General features: G+C 40.6%; 1 protein-coding gene across 6 annotated transcripts; it reads left to right on the forward strand.

Annotated features, from left to right (window-relative positions):
• Window positions 1-1,058: 1,058 nt before the first annotated feature.
• LOC108416430 (B-cell receptor CD22-like) lies at window positions 1,059-12,695 on the forward strand. 6 transcript variants are annotated; one of them, XR_005131166.1, is made up of 9 exons: window positions 1,059-1,536; window positions 4,858-4,933; window positions 5,104-5,448; window positions 6,969-7,217; window positions 7,432-7,692; window positions 7,832-7,916; window positions 8,135-8,177; window positions 10,610-11,524; window positions 11,623-11,637. XR_005131166.1 is itself a non-coding variant. In XM_037543471.1 (9 exons), exons 2-9 carry the CDS (start codon window positions 4,876-4,878, stop codon window positions 11,719-11,721), a joined length of 1,266 nt encoding a protein of 421 aa, XP_037399368.1. In that variant the 5' UTR covers window positions 1,059-1,536; window positions 4,858-4,875; the 3' UTR covers window positions 11,722-12,695. The 6 variants fall into 6 exon arrangements, 5 of the variants coding, with proteins under 5 accessions (XP_037399368.1, XP_037399371.1, XP_037399373.1 ...); XM_037543471.1 differs by having other exon boundaries at window positions 8,135-8,216; window positions 11,438-11,524; window positions 11,623-12,695; XM_037543474.1 differs by having other exon boundaries at window positions 11,403-11,524; window positions 11,623-12,695.
• The last annotated feature ends 3,805 nt before the right edge of the window (window positions 12,696-16,500 follow it).

Genomic DNA, 16,500 nt, shown 5'->3' on the forward strand with positions numbered 1-16,500 from the left:
AACAGTGATGAGTATGAGTGAGAGTTTGAATTCAGTTTGACAGTTTCAGATTGGCTCTGTGTGAAGACTTTCTGCTACTTTGTCCGAGGCTTCAGGATCGTAAATGAACCAGAAAGAGCATAAAAACAGAGCTGCACTGTGTCCTTTCTGAAAGAGACAGCTTCATTACAGCCAACTGGACTGACCACTCACTAGTGAGAGAGACTGCGAGAGAGAGAGAGAAAGACACACAGAGAGACAGAGACAGAGCAAGCCAAAAAAAAAAGAATCTACAAGAGATGAAAGTCTATCCGATGGCAAAGTCTCAGCTGAGACTGAAGGTCTGTATTATGCAGTCTGAACAAAGCGACCCTCCAAACATCATCAGAGCCCCCCCAAAAAAACAACATTTAGGACAACAGTTTAAGAGCCACTCCACTACTGGAGACTTCAGCTTTTGGACAGGCTGCAAATCCCAGGTCTTTAAAAACTCCATGATCCTTAAAAATGAGCACAATTCAGAACTTCACTGTAGCCCTCATTAAGCACAGCTTCCTCCTCAGCCTACAGGCTGGATACTTCTGTTCCTCTCCTACATCACCCAGATGTGTGAGGTGCTCACAGTTACATACTGACTTCGACTGGATATCCATGTCTTTTCAATGAAAGTTTTCTGTTTAGTTTTGACAAAGTATTTCAGAGCGGTGTGATGTTAAATGGTTGAATGTTGAATGTTGAATTCAGTTAAATGGTTCACTGAATTCCATTTGAATAAATAAGGTTTAGTTTAAAAGGTTAAAAACATTTAGACCTTTGATAATGAGAGTTCACTACATTGAGTGTGTGGTGACGTCATGTTAAACGAGTAATATGCATACCGGGTTTGAAATGTATATTTTTTGTTTGCTTCTTTATTATTTTCTGAAGGATGTAAATGTCAGAAAGATGTTTCTATTAATGTGAAGGAAGTTTCTAAAGATGCGTAGTCTTTCGTTATGTCTTCATTCCTGTAACCAATCAGACGCTGGCGAGTCGAGAGGTCGCCGGGAGTGTTGTGGTTTTTTGAGGAAGAAGGGAAAACGGAGATACTGAGGGGTGCGCGTGAAGTCGTGACCCGTGATGATAAGTGAAAATGGAAATATGTAACCCGTGTATGTCTGACCAGTAAACAGAGTAGGAACCTTAGTGAACGACGAGTGAACTTATAACGTTGCTACAATGACTCTGGGACTGTTTATGAATACCTACTGCTACTCGTGGTAAAAGCTCGGACAGTCAGCCGGTTTCGTTACTGTGAAGTTTCCTCGTGAGTTAGTTGTGTCGTGTAAGGAGCAGGACATTGTCTAAACTCCTGGAGAAGTTCACACCGCTGGAAGCAGCGTCTGCAGCGAGGTGCTGTGCCACACGCGTTGTCCATGCCCGCAGCTCCTGGACGCGGTGCTCGCAGGAGCCAGGAACCTTTTCTCCTTCATACGTCGTCACGTCTCATTCGATGCCTGCTCGGATTCTTTCTACGCACTCAAGCATCTCTACTGCTTCAGCAGCGCTGACATTGGGGTAATTCATTATAGTTTGCCGGCTTAGTTTAGTTTTAGCTTATAAGTTTCCTTTTCTACTGTCTATGTTCTATTTTGCAGGAGTGTATTACTGTGAAGAGAATATTTGAATGTAATATTTCCTGATGAGGATGAATCTTTGGTATATTGGGTTTAAGGAGAACTAAGTGGATATATCTAAGGATTTAAAGCTGTACCGGAGGGGTATAGGATATTTATTTGATAACGGGAAGAGACTGAACACTAATTTACAATTCATTTAAGTTTGTGTGTAGGTTTATGTGTGAATTTACATTTACGGCATTTGGCTGACGCACTTATCCAGAGCGACTTACAGTTTGATCATTTTACACAGGAAGGCGAAGGTGGTGTTGGGAGTCTTGCCCAAGGACTCTTATTGGTATAGTGTAGGGTACTTGCCCTGCTGGGGGATTAAACCCCAGTCTACAGCGTAGAAGGCAGAGGTGTTAACCACTACACTAACCAACCAATTTAAAGTAAACTAACATTTTATTTTGAACCGCTTGATTTATTTATTATTAACAAGGTATAGCCTAATTTAATAACTGATTGTTATAGAGGACCTAGGGTAGCTACACCCCCGTGTAATTCCCTGAAAGGAGCAACGGGGGCGCTACATTATTAATCTGTTTTTGTGTTGTAATCGTCTCAAAATCTATAAAAATTCTCAATGATATCAACAGCACATATAAGACACTGACAGACAGTCCTGCAGCTCAAAAGCTCTCAGAAATGTAACAGACTAAAATATCTTATGATGTTTAATGGTGTGTTTTAAAGAAAGTCTACTTTCAGCACAAACTCTGATTTTACACAAAAGCCCAACAGGAACCCCCTCATTTAGACTCCCTCAGCACAGCCCAGTAGCACTGGACAAACCCGGAAGATGTCATTAAGTATCTGTTCTCCAAACTACACGTTCAATAATATCGTCACAAACTAAAAATGAAGTGTTTTCCTGTGGAATTAACCGTCAGCATAGAACACCATACCTACGTGATTTTATAGGATAACTCAAATATTGGCTTGAACGTGATAAAGACTCATTATGGACCAAGAAAAACTCCTTCCTGACTGAAATGGCTTTGAATCTAAAAACATTTATTAGTACTAAATAAGCATTTCTATAAAATCTAAAGCTATGTTTATGATTCTAATTGCGAGTGAAATCTTTAACATAAAGAAATGATCTTACTGTCCTTTAACGAGGCTCATCACCAGCGTCTGGTGAGAACACGGGCAGCACTGACCTATTGTAATTTACATGTGGGCACCATTTAACATCAAGTTCTCCTGCTCAATAAAAATAGCCAGGATCATTATCATGCTACTTCCTCCTACAGGAAGCATGTGACTTCCTTAGCTGCAGCAAAAATGAGCTTCACTTAAAACTCCTGCAAACTGATGTGGTAGTTTTACTGGGTTTTAATGTGCTGGTATAATTGATCCAGTTCCATCTCGTCTCCTGTTACTGCAGCAAGCAGCGTTCATCACTGGTGGGTTTATCAGTGCTGATCTCAGCACAGCTTTAACAAGTTAATGACACTAAACTTGATCAGATCTGAAGAACAGAGTGGCAGCTGGACCTGCTACCTCTGTTGACCTGGTTGATGGATTGCCCTAAAGTCTGGTCTGTCCGACCGTTGTTGCCATGACTCCTCACTGTCTGGGCCCACCTTCTGTCTTGCACTTAAGGAGCCACGCCTTAAGAGGAGGCTGTGTCAGGTTTTCTCTCCCTTTGGGAGACTCAACTTGGACTCTCCCTGGCTCTGTCCAGTCACGTCACACTGGTGTACCTGCATGTGATCTAGGACTCATTAACTCCCTTTTATCTGCCCCTTTGCTTTGGTCGTTTAAGAAGTTTCTTTGTTTATCCTGAGCACTAAGCCAGGTTTTCTGTTCGGTACTTTCCTGGTTTGACCCTCACTTTGTCTTCTGGAAATGGAAATGTCTCTGATGATGCCTGCATGTCAGACTCCCATCATCTTGAGTTCAGTTCTAAAAGTAGAATCCTGAAAATTTGAGCTACTGCTGCTGTTGTTCATCTGATACTTTCAGAGGAATTGACATCATTCACACCCAGACGTGGCCTCTGAGCTCCTGGCAGGGCTAAAGTCACAACATGTATGAATGTGCTCTCTCAGTAACCTCAGACCTGCTATCAGAGCCTCAGCAGCAGCAGAAGTGAAGCTTCACACAAGCTGGGTGTTGACTTCTTATCTGGGAATGTGCTAACTGCAAACTAACATGCTAACCAACATGCTAACCAACAAACTAAGAAAAAATAACAGTGGAAGTTCCAATAAAACACTGAACTCTGTTTATCAGCCTGAAAGAAAGGAGGGAAAAGAAAAGTCCAGAGTTTTTCTACCACATGAGCAGACGGAGAATCAGACGTGTTGACTTTACTTCATTAAACCACTTTAACTCGATTGATCTTCACTCAGAGTTAGACTTTCATCACTTCCATGTCCAAATTCATACCAAGCCAACAAACTCTGTTTCAGTGAGAGAAAATTCAGACGGTGCAGAAGTTTAAGATAAAGATCTCTGGCTGCAGCTCAGAAGATCACGTGGAAGATGCATATTAATAACTGAGCATTTCAACTGAGCGCAGTAGCTTACAGTTAAACGTGTGAACCACATCTAGTTCATCATCTCAGTGCTGACTCTGTTCTTACCATTTATTGTCTGGACGCTGGAGACGAGCCTCGTTACTGAACGGTAAGACTTTCTCTTTAATTCAGAAGATCTTAATAGTTTATGGGAAAAATTCAGTTCAAATTTGGTTGTTTTTGTTTAGACTGATGTTTCTACCATTTCAGTTTAAAAGAAGTTCAGATTATCTTTATTGTCTGATGTGGGATTGTTTTGGGGGGAAACCATATGTATACCAATATCTTCCCATGATGCTTTAGAAATATCATAATTACACATACATGGCAAATAAAATGTAGTTTATCGCCTGAGAAACAAAATGTGGTACGGTTACACTGAGTGTGAGGGGGTGTGGTGGAGGGTGGGGGGTTGGGTGGGCGTGGCAGCAATTACTGAAAAAGATGCTCAGCTCAGACCGACTACTGTGAAGAACCTGCTGCTACACAGAAATGACTCTTTAGTGGCCGTTTTCAAAACGTAATGAGTTTTTGTTCTTCAGGGTCGAGTTACCGTTACTTAGTTATGAAGAAAGGATTCAGTAAGACAGACGGTATTATAGTGTCAGCACTCAAAGTTCTGGACTTTTGAAGGACTTTAGATGAAGATCTGGAAACATTTTGTTGAAAATGTTATTATGTTAAAGATCCTGCAGGCTGCTGTGATGAGGTCATTGAGAACGGCTCCTCCTCTTCCTCTGGTCTTTCTGCTCATGACTGCTGGTGAGTCAGTGTTTGTTGTGGTTTGTGGTTTCTCTCAGAATCAGCTCAGTGGTGTAGAGTAGCTGCTGGAGTTGGAGAGGAGAGAAGTGAAGCTGTAAGCTGCAGTAACTCTGACTGTCTTATGGGCTCCAGACTCTGTAATCAGCTCTTTCACGCATCATATGTTTCAGGAGCTTTTGGAGCAGAGGGGAGTGTGAAGTACAACCAACAGGAAATCTGTGCTTTAAAAGGATCCACAGTGTTTATGAACGGAACTTTTACTCACCCAGAAGGTCTCACAGTGACAAAGACTTTCTGGGTCATAGACCCAATTCCAGGGGTGGAGCCGACAGATCTGAGTAAAGACCCAGATTATTCAAGCAGAGTCGGGTTTTTAACTGATGAGCAGAAACGCTTCTCCCTCAAACTGAGTGATGTGATGAAGAAGGATGAACATTGGTTCTGCTTCAGAATCATAACAAATGAAGAAAAAGCAAGATGGACAGGTGTTCCTGGAGTTCAGCTCAGAGTTACAGGTGAGTTAATCATCTCATTGTCCAGCTATAAGACACAGCTCTGGATTCAGAGTAATGTTTATTCATGACTGCTCTGAATATTCATGTTGTTTTATCATCACTGATTTTATTAATCTGCTCTAATGATGTTCAGCTTCTGTTCTGATTCACTCCTACATCATTTTATCTGGTCTTACTCCTCATTCAGTTCATCTGCTCAGTTTCTTTCTGATCCTCTCCACGTCAAATCCAGGACTAATTATTAATCCTTTAAATTACAGTCTTATTATTTAGTTATTGATCTAAAGATCTTTCATGTTAAAGTCAAAATCAATTATTCATCAAATGTTATAAACAACACACACATGGTCACTGCTGGAACTGGGTCATGGTAACTTCACTGAAGACGAGTTACACATTTAACATTTTTAATCTCTTTCTGTTTCTCTGTTTATAATTAAACAATTACAAAGTCAGAAGATCATTTTTAATTATTCAGAAAAAGTAAAAAAAATTAAAAAGGAGATGTAAAGATGATTGAGAAATATGTTCCAGACTTTTATTTTATTTGAGTATTTTACCCAATTTTTCTCCACTTAGTCGTTTCCAATTCCCCCTGCTAGTTAGGACTCCCCCAATCACGCAATACTTTCAATGCTAGGAGGGTGAAGGCAAACACAGGCTTCCTCTGAGAAATCGCCAACCACCACAGCTGCTACATCAGCTAACAGACACCTGCTCTGACTAGCATTACATTGAGTGAAGGGGGGATAAGAAGGGACCACCCTACCCACCCAGAGAGAGCGAGGCCAATTGTGCTCTCTTGGACTCCCGGCTACTGACGGCTGTAGCATCACCTGGGATCGACCTCGTGATCTCCTGATTAAACCAGCACTTACACGATTGTTCCACTCGAGAATCAGATGATCTGAACTGAAAATGAGCTCATTACTGATTAATATTAGAGTAAAATGTACAGAACAGAGTTCACTGAGTACAGTAGAGTCTCATATACTGCAATATTATCACTGGAGTAGTCGGTGTTTTATATAATTAATCACACTGAACAATAACATCACTTTCCCAGCTGGAACAACGGCTAAATCTTGTCCTTTTCATATTTTATTCTTTTAAATCATTGTAGTTTCAACACTATAAAGATTTCAAAGCTTTCTCTACTCGACCTCAAACTCCACTGATGACTAATGAGCTGCTGAGTATTTTAGTTTGATTGATTCTCCATCATTTCATCTGCAGGACACACTTGGTATTTTATGTTGATATGGGGCTGATTATGCAAATGATATGTAAATAAGGCGATCACTTGTTTCTATGAAGTGAAGCTGATTTATGAGCTGCACCCAAATCACTGCTCGATTTGATGTACAACAGTTTCCTGAATGAGAAGCAGAGAAGATCAAACATCACTCAGTTTAGTTTCATCTGCTCTGGTTTCTACACTCATTGCTGACTTTCATGAATGAGGTTCACTGACTTTACAGCTTTTCCCTTCTAATCAGATGGTACTCTTATTGTCTTAGAGCTCCATGTAGAAGCTCCTGAAGAAGTGACCGAGGGACAAACAGCAGATCTGACATGTAAGACCACCTGCAGTCTGACTGACCCAAAATTCATCTGGTACAAAAATGGACGTCCTTTAACCACAAAGACTATCAAGAACAACCAGCTACACCTGCAGACGGTCAGCAGTGAGGATACAGGCAGTTATAGCTGTGCTGTAGGAGGATCTCAACACCTCAGCTCTACTGCTCACAGCCTCAGAGTCAGATGTGAGTTTAACTCATTTTTTAGTTTTTTCCTCAAAGTAAATAAATGTAGGACTTTAAAAATGTATCCTGGCTTTCTGGGCTTGGTTACAGTTTGTGGTCTTATTTAATAGCATTGTTTGCATAAATTAAGCAAGATATTAAATATTTAATAAATGTTTCAGTTTTAATATTCAAACATTCAAATACAAATCATGTAATTATTATAATCATCTAGATCCTCCAAAGAGGGTCTCAGTGTCCATCTGTTCCTCTGGTGAAATAGTGGAGGGCAGTTCAGTGACTCTGACCTGCAGCAGTGATGGAAACCCACCTGTGAATATCTACACCTGGTTTAAAGAAGGTGGAACCTCATCTGTAGGATCTGGACACAGTTACAGCATCATCAGCATCACTGCTGACCACACTGGACTGTACTACTGTGTAGCTCAGAATGACCATGGAGCTCTGAATAGAACTGTGATGGTCACTGTTAAGAGTAGGTGGTGAATAATGAGATGAAATATCCCTGATTCTTATTTAGCACTTTATTATCGTTCATGTTATTCAAAAGCAGTTATGAAAACTGTTATATTTGTGTGTGTGTGTGTGTGTGTGTGTGTGTGTGTGTGTCACAGCATGTGGTTCAGTGGTTCTGTATGTGGTTGTTGGAGTCAGTCTCTGTGGAAATGCAGCTCTGCTCACTGTGGTTTTCTGGAGGAGGTGAGGTTCATATTATTGACTTCTTCTTTCTATTAATCTTTATTTCGTTTACTTACTAATACTGTTCTTTTTATCACTCAGCCAGGAAGTTTTCTTAACTTTACTACTCAAATATAGATTCTGTGAAAGATGAGCTGTATAAATAACTCAGTTCATACAGTTTCACTCTGCATGAGTAAAGTCAGTGAACAGATTGAAACAGATCTTCTCTTCTTTAGGGGTAAAAGACAGAAGAGAAACCTGGAAGAGCGAGATGATGAGGTGAGCTTCAACAGATGTCTAGCCATTCATAAACACACTGGAAGTAATTTACAAACTGTGAATGGGTTCTTAATAATATGGTAATTTTGTAGTAATAAGCTAAATAAACCTAAAAATTAGATTCTCTTTGCTGTTTTGATAAATATTAAGTTATTTATACAGTAAAAATGTATAAGATAAGATAGACTTTTGTTGTCCCACTGGGGGAAACTTGCATTGTTACAGCAGAATACACAGTAAGCAGATAAAGAGCAGTAAGTAGACAAAGATGTGCATCATACAAAATACAAAATATACTATAGAAATAAATGAATAAACAAGGCGTCTATTAGCAGAAAAATATAAAAAAAAATAGAATTAAGAATCTACAAATTTACAGTTTACACATGCAGTTTTATGGACATTGCACATTTCTGAGCAGGTAATGACTGGATATCACACAGAAACTGTAGATATTGCACAGAACTTGCGTATGTATTGCACTTGTACCATCTATCAGCAGCAGATACTGCACATTAATTAGAGGTAGGATAAGATACAGGTCTATGTGGAGTGTTTATAATAGAGTGCACTATGATGGAGTGAGGTGTGAACCCATAGTGTGTTTATAACAGAGTGTCTGAGTCTCTGCTTGGGGAGGTTCTGGTTGTAGAGCCGAACAGCAGTGGGGAGAAAGGAGCTGTGGTATCTCTTTTCCGCATCACAGGTGGAGGAGCTGGTCACTGAAGGAGCTGCCCAGTGCTGCAACTGCCTCCTGTAGTGGGTGAGGGGTTGTCCATTATGGATGCAAGCTTGGCCAACATCCTCCTCTCTGCCACCTCCTCCACTGGGTCCAGCGCATAGCCCAGGACAGAACCAGCCTTCCTGATAAGCTTGTCCAGTTTCTTCCTGTCTGCTGCTGTAATGCCACCTCCCCAGCAGACAAAGCCTTAGAAGGTGGCTGATGCCACCACAGAGTCATGAAAAGAGTGGAGAAGTCCACCCTGTTTTCCAAAGGACCAGAGCCTCCTCAGCAGGTGGAGTCTGCTCTGGCCTTTCTTATTCAGGGCTTGTGTGTTGTCACACCAGTCTAGTTTGTTGTTTAGATGAACACCCAGCTACTTGTAGGTCTTGACAATCTCAATGTTTCTTCCCTGGATGTTCACTGAAGTGGGTGAGGAGAACTTAGTCCTGCAGAAATCCACCTCCAGCTCTTTAGTTTTAGCCGTGTTGATCTGGAGGCAGTTCTGCTGGCACCAGTCCACAAAATTCCTTGTAACTTCTCTGTATTCCCTTTCATTGTCGTCTGAGATGTAGCCAACGATGGCAGAGTCATCAGAGAATTTCTGGAGGTGACAGGTTGAGGTGTTGTGGGTGAAGTCTAAAGTGTAGAGAGTGAAGAGGAATGGGGCCAGGACTGTTCCCTGTGGAGCCCCTGTGCTGATACTGTTTCTGATACACAGTCCTTAAGTCGCACATACTGCAGTCTGTTTGTGAGGTAGTCCTTAGTCCATGTGATGAGATGGTGATCCATCCCTGCTCTCTCCATCTTGCTCCCTAGTAGAGTGGGCTTGATGGTGTTGAAAGCACTTGATAGATCAAAGAACATGATTCTAACAGGGCTTCGTGCCTTTTGAAGATGAGCGAGGGATCTGTGGGTAAGTTATTGCATCCTCTACTCCAGTGCCTGGCTGTTAGGCAAATTGCAGAGGATCCATAGCTGGTCCCACCAGTGGACGAAGATGGGCAAGAATAAGTCTTTCCAGAGCCTTCATCAGATGTGAGGTCAGTGCCACTGGTCTGTAGCCATTCAGATCACTGGGGTGTGCAGTTTTTGGGATAGGTACTACACACAACATCTTCCAGAGTACTGGCGCTCTCTCCTGTTTCAGGCTTAGCTTGAAAATGTCCTTTACTATCTCACACAGTTGGTCTGCGCAGTGCCTCAGGATCCCAGGACGGATGTTGTCTGGACCTGCTGCCTTCCTCACCTTCATCTTCCTCAGTTCCCTCCTCACTTGTTCTCTGGTTAGGGGCAGAGGAGCACAGGGCTGAATGCTGGGAGCTGAAAGCAGGGGTGTAAGCTGGGCTGAGGGAGGGTCAGCTACCCGATCAAATCTGTTGAAGAAATTGAGGTCATTTGCCCATTGCAGGTTACTTACAGGCTGCCTGTTGGACTCCTTAAAACCTGAGATGGTTTTAAGACGCCTCCAAACTCCAATTGCGTTGTTCTGTTGCAGCTGGCCTTCCATTCTCTTCCTGTACTGGTCTTTGCCCTCCCTGATTTTCCTCCGCAGCTCCTTCTGTACTCTCCTCATTTCCTCTTTGTTCCCAGATCTAAATGCTCTCTTCTTTTCTTCCAGAAGGGCCTTCAGATCTGGGGTAACACAGGGCTTGTTATTGGAAAAACACCATACAGTTGGACCAAATTCTCACCTGTCTTGTGTTGACAGGACACCTGTGAACAATGGGTTTGTAGACAGGCAGGAGATGTAGCTTATGATGATCTTACATTCCCCATGATGACAGAGGGAAGAACGGGTTTATAGCGCACTCAACATCGGCGCGTTTTCCCCTTCTTCGCCTCCTCAGCTCACGTGGAATTTCAGCAAAGCCGTCCGGTGTAGCAGCAGCATTGCTAAGCGCTAACAGCTTTTCCCTGGTGTAAACAACAGAGCTATGGCTGCACTCGTGCTCCTCCAGTGTGAACACAAAGAAAACTCCCAAAACGAGCAGGAAAAACAGCACTGTCCTGAACATGGCTGAGTCGAGTGTAAGCAGATAATAACAAGACGACAGATATTACATAAAAAACAATTTAATAGAAGTAAAAAGAACGAGCTGCTGTAACGGGCTCACAGTCAAGCGGCGCCAGAACCGGTATCAATAACAAATTAGTTTTGAGGTTAATTTCCTTTATTTTTAGCATTAACAAAATTACCATGTCGTTTTTAGAGTAATATAACTCATCATTTCATAATCATACCATTACCCTAATAGAGAAGTGCTGCCATCAAAAGATCAGTCTAGTAAAGTATTTATGTAATTACAGAACATTTTCACTAGACGGGTCAATAAGACCGAGGCAATAAGAATGAGGTTTGTGTGATGCAGCTGTGAGGAGGTGATGGTGCTGTTTAAAGCTACAGAGCTTCAGTTCTTAGTAAATCATGATGAGGTTTATTTTCTCTACTTCAGTAAAAGTCCTTACAGTAAACTTATTTAATGACCCCTAAACTCCTTCAGTCTCTCTACACCTTCTCTACCCATCCTCTGTCCAGAACGCTGACCCTAAAGCTCAGGACGACACATACTCAGCTCTTCAGCCCTCAGCCAGGTCCTCTGATGATGTGTACCACACACTTGCAGTAAGTGTCTCCTCACAAATCCTCCCTCTAGATCTGTGACGAACTCCTACCTTCTTCATTTCTCCTCCTCTGCTTCATTCCCTCTTTCCCTCACACAGACTGTTCAGTCCAGCTCTCCTGATGACCCGTACACAGCTCTGGACCCTCAGTCCAGGTCTCCTGAGTACGACACTCTAGCAGTGAGTTCCATACATTAAACTGTGATCCTCAGTAACAGAGAAGGTGATAAACCCCAAATACCGTGGATTTGAATGTCTGAGTCTGTATTAGTTCTTCATCTACAAAACATGATGATCTCAAAAAATCCTGTCCTCTGACTGACAGACGTGCTTAGCTGCCTAGATACATAAAGCAGGATCCTCATATAGCGATTGACCTCAGTCACCTGTCCTACACCCCCAGAACTTCTGCTTTCATAGGATATTCAGTCAGGGCAGCACTGGTCATGCATGTACAGCCTGACCAGAAGATGCTGCATGTCTTCATAACCTGCTGAAGACTGATAACAACAGTGGTCAAACCTCCCCTTATTTGGTATCTCGTCAACACCTAGTTTAGGGTATAAAGCCCTCTGTAAGGGTGACCGCCTCAGAGCACACTCTCATCTCTTCACTCTCTGATCTGTCACTTTCATTTCCTAAATAAATACTATCGCTTATTCAACACTTGTCATTTGTTCTGCTGTCAGGATTTCCATGACAGACACAAAACTACAGATGTAATTTTGCATCTCTATTGTACTCATTATTCTGTGTAGATTTTTTTTTTTTTTTGTTTTTTCAATTACAATAATTTTTTTCCTTATGATACTATGATGTCAAATTTATATTAATGCCTCATATTGTAACCACTTTATTTTACTTTTTATAAATATCTGCTAGAATGTGAAAAGCTTTTCCTACTTTGTAAATATAATCATCTCTGGGTGATTTAGTGCAGAGTGTTTTCTCTATGTAGAGTATGAAATGCTAAGAGCTGAAATCATTCTGATATAAATGTTGTGTATCAGCTCTTATTCTCAGTATGTTGAGCTCAGTGTGAGGCTGTTAGTGATCTGCATTGTGTTGTCACCACATTCACATGCTGGGTGGAGCTCAGCTCTGAATCTGTTTGTTCACGATTGTGCATTTTTGTTTAATAAAACATACTAAAATATGCAGCCTTGTAAAAATGGTTTCATATACTCAGCTCATTTTCTGCAGATGGAACTGATTTCTTTTTCAGTCCTCAAAAGGTTTTGCATTTACATGAACTCTTCCCAATAGAGCCCATTAAACACATGAACTTTAAAAAGATAACACTGTGAGTCACTACTTGGATTTCCTGAGACAGAGTTGTTGACAATATCAGTTTATTTTGAATACTATATGTATTCTTTGTAACCCTGATGGCAGCTTTCAGATTCTGGCTGCTCTCAGATCTTCCCTTTTACCAGATATGAAGGCTGCTTTGTTCAAACCTGCAGCTAATAAATCCTCAGAACTGTCTAATGAACACCCCTGACTTAACTAGCCATCTACATTATATCAGTAAGGTCTAAATACAAGCAGAATACTTTAATATTACTAAAATTAAAATAAGTAAAGGTTTATTAATAAGTGAAAACAAAGTCTGGAGCTGCTAATGTTTAACAGGCTACAGTCAGGTATTGGGAATGATGTAGTAACCTGTACTGACCAGCAGAGGGATGGTATGCTAGGGTTACATTCCCCCAACACATTGCTGCCACACGGTGAGTATCATGGAACTTTTCTATAAAGCTGACCAGAGAAAGCTTCCTTAAGCATTTCCAATCTAGCAGTATTCCACACTTTACATGTGCATATTGTGTGCCCACAAGATAACATTAACCAATTTAAAGAGCACCCGTACCTTAATGTCGCCTGAGGCTTTAATTCACCACTTACAGGTTTGGATTTACAGTGTTTGGTTTGGAATAATGTTCATTCATGAAGAGCTAAACATTAAAATTTATATTTTAAGAGTTTACAATTTACAATTAAATTACATTTCAATTAAGTGCTGATTTTCTAGTGATATCTTAATAATAATCATAAGAAAACACTAAATCTGTTTTGTTAAGCAAATCTGATCAAATTCAGTGTTGATTTAGATGCTTTCCATAAACAATAACCTTGACTTTACAGTAAGGAATCAGTTCCTCTCAATGCCCAGTTAAGGGCTGAGCACAATACACTGTTAGAAATAAAGGGACCATGCAGGAACAGGATTCGTTCATCAAGGTACAAACAGTGTAAGTGTTCCCTCAATAGGTACAACAGTGGTTTTAAGGTCCAGTTGTGTTCTTTAAATAAATATTTCCTAGTGGAAAAGTAAACATTTGTATCTTTTTATAATCCATTTTTAAAACAGAACTGTTTAATAAAAAGCCTGGAGGTGAGGCGGGAGGTGTGGAGTCAGTACATCTTCTAAAATATAATTTCAATGGATTATGTTACAGTTATGTTCCCTGAGTTAAGGTACTGGGATGTACCCCCGAGGGTACCACCACAGTGACAAGAAGGGTACTGCCCCAGTCACAGTGTCGTACCTTTTTTCTGAGGGTGAATTATGATGCATAATATATAAATAAATGTGCTCTTGAAGTTCATAACTCACTTTATTTCCTGCTTAGTAATGAGCAGCCAGTGAATTACCCAGTTATTAGATTGACACATTGGAGGTTTGATAAGATCAGAATGGAAATGTAGAACGACGTACAGGATTATGATGGAATATACAGGGATGGACTGAGTGTTGAGCTGCTTTCTGTTGTTACTGTACATGAATCTGAACTGTCAGTAGTGAAGAGGATTAAAGCTTTACAGTTTAATATTTCATTTTTCACATTTAGTAGACATCGGTTCATTAGATGGATTAGATATATTGAGTCTCATCTTAATTTGTTGAATTGTCCTATTTAGAAATCTTTTCACTTTATTAGGAACTTTTTTGACAAATTCAGTTCCTTGGGGAAACATTCATTTTCATTCATTCATTTTTATTTGGACAGTTCTGAGATTTGATCACAGACATTGTGTTATTTGAATTACAATATTCAGTTTCATTAATACCCATTGACATCAATTCTTTCTGAAAGATTGAAACCAATGAGTTACTAATTTGTGCAGTGAAGAACAAAATGATGCCAACAGAGCTCCAAGTGTTGAGACCTGCTAATGAGCTTCATGTGATCTTATTAAATAGGAACTAATATCAAATTTAAGATGTCAAAGTGTAAAAATAATGCTGAAGGTCCCTGACGCTCTACAGAAGACTGTATGTGCTGTACAGTGGAACTGGGCTCCGCAGGTTCTGCAGTGCTCTGGGTGGAGGTGGTAACTGCTGCATTAGCATTAGAGAGAGTGGAGAGTTGGAGTTCATTACCCGAGTGATCGATGTTCTGAACACACAGCAACTTCTGAACAATGAGACCATCAACAATGAGCTTCACTCATTAAGAAACGTACAGCTTTACATCCAACACAGTCTGGATGGTGGATTGTGAAGCAGTGAAGATTTCTATGGATTTCATCTTTACTTTTCTGTCATTACAAATCTCCACCTCTAGAGGGCAGAAAGAAATTGAGTATGAATAAAACGCTACAACAAAGTGTTGTTCTGTGTCCTGTCTTAGTAAATATCATTATTGATTTGTGACACAATGTCAGAGAATGATCCTGGATTTGTTTAAGGATGGCAGGGAGGCGGACCCAAGTGCAAAGATGAAAACACATGAGAATGGGTGTTAAATTTATTTATAGGGGCATTGGAGTGTGAATTTGGCAGGTTTGGGTTGAGGTGACCCAGCGCTACGTTCAAACACCAATGTACTGATTGACGGCCCGTGGAGTTTCTGCTACACCACTGGGAAGCTCAGGCAACCACGGGTAAAACACAGAACAGGAAATAAGAATGTCAAACAAAGAGACACTGAAAACAATTCAAACAGACACTCAACGAGAAACTTGAAATAAAAGATCAGGAGAAAACAAACGACACTTCCACTGTAATTATGAAGGGAAGACCTTGACTTATTTGCTCTTAGTGGAGCAAATACCTTTTGCATGTCTTGGAATTGTTTGTAGATCAAGCCTTCCAGTATTTATTTCTATGTTTTGAGTAGTTTTGGGGCGATTTCTCTCTTTTTGTTTAAATACCCACCTGGGCTAAGTATCATACCAGTCACCCCTCTACAAAGGTGTGACAAAGGGCTGCTGTTTGCTACAGCCTTAAGTAGAGGAGTCCACAGGTGTATCAGGTTGGACCTAATCAGCCCCAGTAGTCTGCTGCTGTCGCCTTCTGCTGACTTAACACATTAGAAAACATAAATAAATGAAAATGGGCATAGAAATGGTGTACAATTTCAGATTTACAGAGACACTTTATTTTGAGCCGTCCTTTAAAGATAAAATAAGTTTTTCACTTTGTCTGGAGTCCAAGTTCATATCTGTAGATGTTTAACCTGAGAGGAACTGAACATTAACAGGTTTAAGACCATCAACAACCTCAACAAGCTGTTATAGACACACTGACACCATCCTGTACCTGGAGCTTCAATGGATTAGGATTTAGTTAAAGTTAGGGTAAGGACTAGGGCAACAATTAAATAAACGCAATAAAGTAACAAAATAAAATGAACCTTGTCTATCTTTTGCAGCTGAGAGGGCACTGCTAACCTCCCTTACTTTTTCAGGGGTTCAAATGACCAATAACAATTTACACAACAGCCTTTAACACAAATAGATTTTACAACAGTGAACACACCCCAACGTTTCCAAAGGATAAATACAGCAGGAAGGAAAAGAAACCCTTGGTGCTCTTGATTCAGTCTATTCAGTGAATTACACTCCCCTTAATATTTTGTTCAAGCTCTCAGGACAGTCCTGTCCATAAATGTTCCAGGATTTTTAAAAAAAGGAAAAGATGTCTCTCCTTGAGATTAATGGCGTCTCTCGCCTTTTTCCGATAATTCC

Source organism: Pygocentrus nattereri, chromosome 12, assembly GCF_015220715.1.
Source record: "Pygocentrus nattereri isolate fPygNat1 chromosome 12, fPygNat1.pri, whole genome shotgun sequence".
In the NCBI taxonomy this organism is placed as follows: domain Eukaryota; kingdom Metazoa; phylum Chordata; class Actinopteri; order Characiformes; family Serrasalmidae; genus Pygocentrus; species Pygocentrus nattereri.

Bases quoted from the DNA above. Each gene is read 5' to 3' on its own strand.
- LOC108416430 (XM_037543471.1), top strand. From the start codon at position 4,876: ATGAGGTCATTGAGAACGGCTCCTCCTCTTCCTCTGGTCTTTCTGCTC. The intron at 7,218-7,431 runs GTGAGTTTAACT...ATAATCATCTAG, and splicing joins TCACAGCCTCAGAGTCAGAT to ATCCTCCAAAGAGGGTCTCA. The intron at 11,525-11,622 runs GTAAGTGTCTCC...TCCCTCACACAG, and splicing joins ATGTGTACCACACACTTGCA to ACTGTTCAGTCCAGCTCTCC.